Below are 9,338 nucleotides of genomic sequence, written 5' to 3' on the forward strand. Positions count from 1 at the left end.
ACTTTCACAACTGTTTTTGCGATCTGAATGTTGAACTGTCTTCTCTGCCTTGTCACGTCATCCATTTTCTCTAAATGCTGATCCGTGCTATGAAGTTTGCCGAGCTGGGCATTTGAGTTCCTGCTTCTTTCACTTCATCTATCATTTGTGGTCCCAAGTTTTTAATAGTAAAGTAAACAGATATGGAATTCTTCGGCGCGTACATAATTTCCAAACCAGCTGGGTTATGACCATCACAGGCCGAGGCCTTCTCTCTCGCAAAGGTTGCGAGGTACTCCTGAAGCACCTGAAGTGAGAGCTGAAGCGAGACGAGGGTCAGCCTGTCGAAGGAGGATAGTAGCTTTGCAAGCAGTCTTTTGGAGACGTTTGTGCTGTGGAGATCCTCCCCACCACCCAAAAATTGTCCCTTGACAGCCAGCATGTCAAGGAAAGGTCAGGCTAGCGGGGAAACGGGAGCCTTCCAACTGTTGCTGAACTACAATTCCCAGTATCCTCTTGTTTGGGTCGGGATGAGGCAATTTGCTGCAGCCAACTCACCACAGCCAGCTTGTTGCAGGACAATTTGCCACAACCAACTCGCTGTGGAAAAACTCCCCCACGGGACAATTTAACAATTCAATTTAATTATTTTTATTAATAAAATTATAAATAAAACATTTCAATTATAAATAATAAATAAATAAATAAAATTAAAAATGCAAAAACATTTCAATTTTTGTCATTCACATTTCATTTTTTCCCCTCCTTTGGCATCCTTTCTTTAATAATTCTTTTTCAACCATTTATTTGATATTGGTGTAACTCTTGTCCCACAGTGAATTGGCCTGTGGTGAGTTGTTGTCCTGTGGTGACTTGGCTGTGGTGATTTGTCATAGACCCTGTTGGGGTGACCGAGGGTGATGGTTGTTGGATGTTGTAGCCATGTTGTAGAAACATTTAGATGTTCACAGTTGCTTCTCCTAGCTAATGGTCATATTTACATTCCAGTTGCCGAGCACCCAAATTTTGATCACATGACCATAGGGATGCTGCAATAGTCATAAGTGTGACTGTAATGTCAAACAATCACTAAATGAATGATTAAGGACCTGTTTCCTACTCTTCAGAGCAGAGCAGAGAAATGATCTTAATGCAAATCTGTTTGCACAGCTTAAGGGCCTTCTCTTTTTCAAAATTCTAAAAACGTTCAACGCAAAAGAGGCAGAGAGTTTTTGCCGATGCAATGAACTTTGATCTCGGGAAAACCTATGAGCTATGTTTTAAAGTTGTCCTTTGATTTATCACGTATGTATTTCTTTGCCTTGGAGTAGGAATAAAAAGTTGGTTAACTCGCATGGTTATTTAGCACCACAAGGCAAAACAAAAATGCAGCTGCTTTCATGAGTCACTCATTCAAACAACTCTGAAAGCACCTAGAACTTTTCTTGAATTTTGCAAAAGCCTGGGTTTGTTTGTTTTTTTTTTGTTGTTGTTGTTTTGGTACACATCAAAGCATGTGGGGCTTGGATTACACAGATAGATAGATAGATAGATAGATAGATAGATAGATAGATAGATAGATAGATAGATAGATAGATAGATAGATAGATAGATAGATAGATAGATAGATGGATGGATGGATGGAGGGAGGGAGGGAGGGAGGGAGGGAGGGAGGGAGGGACAGATAGATTTGTGTGTATATGCACACAAATACATGAGAGCTAGAAAGAGATGAGAGAAAGAGAGAGAGAACACACAGTGCTAAATCTTTTTTGACTTAAGAGCTTCTCCTCTGGTGCTTTGTGAAAGATTTCTCTGGCAAAAGTCCACTTAAATTCAGGGAAGAGGATTTAAAGAGATATTAGCAGAGTATGTCACAACCTCAAAGAGGAAAAAAAAACCATGCACACTGCAAAAAGACATGATCTCAGCAGATTGTTATTGCTTCCAATGAGTTGTGTTGTCTTTAATGTGGGATCAAGGCTTTGCATGTTTCGGGAAATGGTTTTAATTTTGATTGCCTCCTAATTGATGCCTCATCATATATTTTTTCTTGCCCCCCCCCCCCGCTCCTTCCAAAAATGTGCTTCTGTTCTTAAGACTATTTTTCTGCTTTTCCTTGGCAGTCTTCAACTCGTCGAGCTGGTCTTTGTTGCACTAACTGTCACACAACCAACACAACCCTCTGGAGACGGAACGCAGAAGGGGAGCCGGTGTGCAACGCCTGTGGATTATACATGAAACTCCATGGGGTAAGAGGAGAGCATAATTTCCTGCATTTATTACCTTTTTAACACTTTGATGTATTGATTATCAGTCATTATCGCTCAGGAATAGTTGCTTGGATTTTGTTTGCTAAGCCATGTCCAACTCTTCACATCCCTCTGGACCATAGCATGCCAAGCCTTCCTATCTTCCACTGTCTCCCTAAGTTTGCCCAGATTCAGGTTCATTGCGTCAATGACACCATCTAACCATCTCCTCCTCTGCCATTCCCTTCTCCTATTGCCTTCCATCTTTCCCAACCCTCACAGCCATACATTACTACTGGGAAAACCATAGCTTTCATTACTATACAGACATTTGTCGGCAAGGTGATGTCTCTGCTTTTTAATATGTTGTCTAGGTTTGCCATAGCTTTCCTCCCAAGGTGCAAGGGTCTTTTAAATTCATGACTAGCCACCGTCTGCCAAAAATGGTCAATGCAATCCTAGGTTGCAACAACAAAGGAATAATAATATCAGGATCATATGAAGCATCAGTACTGCTACTGTATGTACTGCTTTACTAAGACCATACGTGGATTACTGCATTCAATTTTGGTCGACACAAGGTAAAAAAAGATGTTGAGGCTCTGGAAAGAGTGCAGAGAAGAGCAACAAAGATGATTAGAAGACTGGAGGCTAAAACGTATGAAGAACGGTTGCAGGAATTGGGCATGTCTAGTTTAGTGAAAAGAAGAACTAGGGGGTGACATGATAGCAGCGTTCCAATATCTCAGGGGCTGCCACAAAGAAGAGGGAGTCAAGCTATTCTCCAAAGCACCTGAAGGCAGGACAAGAAGGCAGAAGAGATCCAACTGAGAACTAAGGAGAAATTTCCTGACAGTGAGAACAATTAATAAGTGGAACGGCTTTGCCTCTGGAGGTTGTGGGTGTTCCACCACTGGAATTTTTTAAGAAGAGACCAAAGAGCCAATTATCTGGGAAGGTGCAGTCAGAGTGGTGGGATTCAAATATGTGAACAACCGGTTCTCTGTGGATGCTGCTTCTGGAAGTCCGTTTTGGGCCTGGGCAACAAAACATTAGCTACCACTTCTACCGAAGCGGTGCGAACCGGCTGAATCCCACCACTGGGTGTAGGGTCTCCTGCTTGAGCAGGGGATGGGGGAATCCTTGATTTATAACCACAATTGGGGCCAGAATTTCTGTTGCTAACTGAATCTCAAACTGAAGCGCCAATGGCTCCTGTAGAGTGCAGCGGGATGAACGCCCTTCGAATGGTGCTGCGGGAGTATGAATGGATTTCCAGAAAACATTGCAAGGCTACAGGAACCATTTGCGCTTCAGTTTGAAAGGCAGACAACACAGACTCATCCCCTGTGCCTGTCTTCAGCAGTGAAGGGACCCAAGGCAGAAAAACGCCCTGCAGCCAAGAAGGCTCCACACCCATTTGCACTGCTCAGGTGACCCTGAGGACACAGACAAACCTCCAAGTGGCCTCAGTGACTCTCTAAAAGAAGGCAAATGACCAGCTCTCTGCAAGGAGTATAAAAATCCTTCCATTCCCCACCCTCCAGTCAGAGCTACTTGGATGAGAAGCGAAACATCTTCAAAGAAAAACAGGAAAGTCCAGTTGCCTCCTGAAAAAAGCACCCTTGGAATTGGCAGTGTGGTTGTTGCAGAGAAGGAGGACTGGGGTGGGGGGGGAAGATAATATATCATTTGGGAAGTTTTCCAAAGATTGTGCCTCACTCATTTACTAGCCAAGGACTGCCATTGAGGAAAACAGTTTGCAGTGAAGGACAAGGACGTTAGATATATTGTTTGCAAATTCCAGGTCCGCATGCAGAAAAGAATGTGTTCTAGGCACCTAAAGCAGAAACGCAAAGTATTGGAGGCTTATGCCTTTTTGTTTGTTTGTTTGTTTATGTCAAGGTGCCAAGACCTCTGGCCATGAAAAAGGAAAGCATCCAGACCAGAAAACGGAAACCTAAAAATGTCAGTAAAAGCAAATCCTCAGCAAACAGTAAGTTTCATTATTCTATTTGTTAGCGCACAGCTAAATGTCTGCGGAGATTCTTTGTCATCCAAGTCATGGCTGTCCCAAAAGTGCATCGTCAAGAGGCTTCAAGTGTTTTTTCCTTGAAGACATTTCGCTTCTCATCCAAGAAGTTTCTTCAGCTCTGAACTGAAGAAGCTTCTTTTTAGATTAGAAGCGAAACATCTTCAAGGACAAACCAAAAAAGAGTCCAGTTGCCTCTTGAAGAAAAAAAAATACTTTGGGGATATTCTATTTGTTAGAGATACAGGTAGTCCATAATTGAGCTGACAATTACAGTGTTAAGTCGTGCTGGTCATTAAGTGGATCGGTGTGTAAGCACATCTGATTTTACAACCTTTTTTGGACTGGTGGTTAAGCAAATCGCTGCGCTGTTAAATAAACATGGGGGGGGGGTGTCATCAAAGGTATCCATTGTCCCTAATGGTTTGTTTTTTTGTTTTGTTTTTTGGGGGGCTGGAAACCAGAAGTAAGGGGCCAGTTCCAAGCAAGAAAACTTCGTAAGTTGTGGTCACGTGATTGTGGGATGCAGCAAGTGGGCCATAAATACAGGGGGAGGGGGTGGGATGGATGGCCATTGGAACTTTGAATCTAGATTATAAATAGCCCTGAGGAGGTCCATCAGAAGTTCAAACGGTCCCTAATTGAACAGTCATAAGTCGGGACTATCTTTATTATTGCTTCTCAGAATGCATAGCATTTTTCAAAACAGTAGAACAGAAGTCCCCAGCCCCCTGGCCCATGGATCAGCACTGGGCTGCAGAATGCCAGACAACTGAGCTGCGCAATCAAGCAAAGTCTATCCGCACACAAAACCACACACACACAACACACACTGGTCCATGGAAAAACCTCTCTCCATGGAACTAGTCCCTGGTGCCCAAAAGGTTGGGGGCCACTGCAGTAGAAGACATCTTGAAGTCCCCAAAAGTTTTGTTGTTTCTCTAGAGCCATCACGATGCAGTGGTTTGAATGCAGTATTGCAGATAAACTCTGCTCACTGCCAACAGTTTGATCCCTACCAGCTCAAGGTTGACTCAGCCTCCCATCCTTCCGAGGTTGGTAAAATGAGGACCCAGATAGCTGCGGTGGGCCATAGGCTGACTCTGTAAACTGCTTAGAGGGCTGTAAAGCACTATGAAGCGGTATGTAAGTCTAGGTGCTGGTGCTATTAAATTCTCTGGAAGGCGAGCAGAAAGAAAGAAGATAAGGATTTAGGAGGGGGAACCTAGATTTGATTAAGTTATGCTTTGGCTGAATTCCAACAGATAACAGATAATGTAGTCTGGTTGATTTTAGCTTAGCTTAGCTGTGTCCAGTTTAGAAAGATCGAGACATGTTGGAATACTATAAAAGCATACGGAGTCCCAATGCATATAGCAAGAGTCCCATTGGGAAATGCTGGCTTAGTGTATTGTGTGAACGCATCCATTGTGGCTTGCAGATCTTAGTTTACATCTTAGTTCTAGAGATGTACCTAGGTGGTAGTTATTAGCTTCATCTGATTTGTGAACTACATTTTTGGCAGCTCTGGGACAACCAGGATTTGTGTTTTTATTTTCAACCTTGCCCTATCCAAATTCTTAGCCCGAAGCACTGCAATTTCAAGATGGATCACTCCCCATGATTTTGCCTAGCTCTGACAAAGAATGATGGTTAAAGATTGATTTCAGTCATTTTGAACCGTAAACCTTCTTGAGTGCTTTTGGCAGCATGACTGTAAATAAATGGGAATCCAAACAAAATGTTGTAGGGCAGACATTTTTGGAGATTTCTGCTACCTCTGCCCTCTTCCTGTATTTTCAGTTCAACTCCCACCAATTCTGAAATGTTTTCTTATCCAGCAGTTAGCAAGTATTCATGGTATTTCATGGCCACTGAACGCAGTAACTCTCATTAAGTTACTCAGAGTTATTTAGGTTTTCTGTTTTATTTGTGAAAACGCCGGGCTTCCCCCTTCAATGCTAACAATGCCTTCTCAGTGTCAAAAGAGTTGTTTTAAACTGTTTTTTTACCGTGGTGTTGTTCACTGACAGGGTCTGAGAATAATCTCCCTTTTACTATAGGGTTTCTGCTTTTAATGCTTAATTTTCCTGAGCCTGCAGAGAGCTCCTTTGATCAATGTGGCAACTTATAAATTGATTTTAAAAATAGAAATGGGAACAGGAACGGCACTAGGATAGGTTAATGGAAAGATAAGTTAGAATCCTAACCAGGAGACAACCAGATGGAATGGCATTTGGCCTTCATCGTCATACAGGTGGTCCTCGACTTAGGCCCACAGCCCCAAAATTTCTGTTGCTAAGCGAGACACTTGCTAAGTAAGTTTTGCCCCATTTTGCCACCTTTCTTTGCCACAGTTGTTAAGTGAATCACTGCAGTTGTTAACTTAATAATAAATGCAGTTGTTAAGGGGCTCCCCCCCCCTTGACTTTGCTTCTCGGAAGGTCGCAAAAGGGGATCACGTCACCCTCCTGGACACTGCAACCGTCATAAATATGAACCAGTTGCCAAGCATTGGGATTTTGATCATGTGACCCCTGGGATGCCGCAACGGTTATAAGTGTGAAAAATGATTTCAATCAATTTTTCCAGTGCCGCCATAACTTTGAATGGTCACTAAACGAAGGATTGTGAGTAGGAGACTATCTGTATAGTGCAGGGGTAGGCAACCTTGGCTCTTTTATGACTCGTGGACTTCAAGTCCCAGAATTCCTGAGCCAGCCCGGCTCAGCTTGGAAACCTCTCCCTTTCCCCTCAGCACGGCTGGTTCAGGAATTCTGGGAGTTGAAGTCCACGAGTCATAAAAGAGCCAAGGTTGCCTACCCCTGGATAGTATAAAGCAGTGAAATACTAATGAATGACCATATGAGACAATTGTGGATTGATAATTGCATGATCAGCTTTCCTTAATATATACATTCTAATATACATATTTATATATATTTTCTATCACTCTCAGGCTCCACAACTTCAACTACCAATTCTCCTTCCTCACTTACAAACTCAGAGAGCACAGTCACTTTAAAAACCGAACCCGCCGTTACCCCACAATATCCGGGACAAGCAATAGTGTCAACTTCCCAGGTCAGTACAATCAGCAGGGACCAGACACCAATGTAGTCCTCAACTTACAACCGCAATTTGGGACCGGAGCGTCCGTAGCTAAGCGGGGCGGTGGTTTTAAGTGGGCCACGCCCAATTTTATGGCTTTTTTTGGCCGGGGACAAATAAATAAATCACCATGGTCATTAAATGAGTAGTGCAGTCATTAAGTGAATCTGACTTTCCCCCACTGATTTTATCAGAAGCCATCCGGGAAGGTCGCCAGTAGTGATCATGTGACCCAAATGGGTCACTCAGCAACCACTGGAAATGCACGCCAGTGGCCAGGTGCCCAAATTCTGAACACACAACTTGCAAGGATTGTGAGCTACTTGTTTTGAGTGCCGTATATCTTAACAGTCACTAAATGAATGGTTGCAAGTTGAGGAACTACTTGGATTCCTAGCAAACCTTTATGTCATTTTTTTTCAATAGACACATTGCAAAAACAGCTGTGTTTGTGTGTTTGTGTGTGTGTGTGTGTGTGTGTGTGTGTGTGTGTGTGTGTTTAAAAAAAAGCAATTTGCTACAAAATTGAGAAGCCTAAGCAAGTAACCCATGGAGACCGAGTCGTGTCCAATATTACGACCTTTTTTGGCCACAGTTATTAAAAGATAATCACTTCAACGTTAAGTGAATCATGTGGTCATTAAGTGAATCTGGTTCCCCCCACACATTGACTAGGAAAGCCACAAATGGGGATCACTTGATCCCGGCATGTTGCAGCCATTCTAAACACATGCCAGTTGCAAGAGCCCGAATTTTGATCATGGAACCGTGCAATGTAAAGGGAAAGTAGTAAGTGGAAGGGCTGCTTGCAAGTCCCTCTTTTTTTGTACGGCCATTGTAACTTTGAACGAGCACTAAATGAAGGGTTGTATATCAAGGACTCCCTGTAACAAGAGCCAGAACAGTACCCAACAAAGGTCTTAAGAATGCCTTATTTGCAATAGCGGCAAATATCTGTAGCTCAGATGTAAGATAAGCTTGGAGGTTCGTTCTCCAAGCTCCTGGGTTTCCAAATGTTTCATTACCAGGCTGGGTAACATCTTCAGCGGAGTTTAAGGGGGATGTCAGTGTCAGTGATCTTCTGTTTCTAAGGGCTTCAGGGGTGGGTGTGTCAAGTGAGGCTCTTGTGACGGGTCAGTTGGGAGTCACCAGCGAGGGGCTTCTGATGGGTCTTGTGATGGGAAGGCTACATTAGGTCAGGGACATTGGGAGATGAACTGATGGGAGGGAGGGGGCGGTCTTGTGTGGGGCTGGTTGCAGGTCAGTGCTGTCTCTGGCTGGCTGTGCAGCTGATTTGGATCCTGAGGGGTTCGTAGGCTGGTTGTAGGTCGATGTCTCTGTGGATGGAACCGCTTGTGGAGTGCCAGGCTTCAGGAGCGAGGCGGGTGGTAGCGTGGCCGACAGTTTTTGTGTTGCTCCAGTCAGGTTGGTGCTGTTTGGTGCTCTGGCCTGGGTGGAGATTTAAGGATTTGGGATGGTGGCGTTTGACTGCCAGCCAGCCGCCCTATCTGTGGGGATGAACTCACTGACTGATTCCCGATCTCTGCAGGCTCCAAGTCATCCTGAAAACGGGCTGGAGGACCCCCATCCCCAGTTCAAGTATGAGCCCGAAGACTACACTTTCCCAGCATCTGCCATGTCCCAGCCGTTGGGTCTAAGCGTTGGCCCTCGTCAAGACTCCTGGTGTGCCTTGGCCCTGGCCTAAAGCCTTCCATTCGGAAAACTGAGGAATTCTTTTTAACCCCACCGGACTTTAATCCCTTGGAGCTGCCAGGTTTCTTGTAATCAGCATGGTTTTCTGTTCCTTGGAAATACCTCTTCCTTCCTTCCTTCTCTATGGAGGCTGCCGGTGACACCCCCCCACACCCCCCAGCCTGCCGTCTTTTGCTGCTGACTCTGTTGGCCCTTTGACTTTCTAAATGTTGAATATTCTTTCACCAATCAAAAGGAAGGGATTTGGGAGC

The 9,338-nt window shown here is 44.1% G+C and overlaps 1 protein-coding gene across 1 annotated transcript in view; it reads left to right on the forward strand.

Annotated features, from left to right (window-relative positions):
* The window catches only part of GATA5 (GATA binding protein 5), a gene marked incomplete at its 3' end in the record, with an annotated part of 39,944 nt that extends 30,865 nt beyond the window's left edge, over positions 1–9,079 (forward strand). The window contains exons 3-6 of the mRNA XM_081322850.1: positions 2,106–2,231; positions 4,137–4,227; positions 7,223–7,347; positions 8,924–9,079. Of these exons, the coding sequence (XP_081178976.1) occupies positions 2,106–2,231; positions 4,137–4,227; positions 7,223–7,347; positions 8,924–9,079 (498 nt within the window). The remainder of the gene's footprint in view (positions 1–2,105; positions 2,232–4,136; positions 4,228–7,222; positions 7,348–8,923) is intronic.
* Positions 9,080–9,338: the final 259 nt, after the last annotated feature.

Source organism: Vipera berus (genome assembly GCF_964194415.1).
Source record: "Vipera berus genome assembly, chromosome: 3".
Classification (NCBI taxonomy): Eukaryota; Metazoa; Chordata; class Lepidosauria; order Squamata; family Viperidae; genus Vipera; species Vipera berus.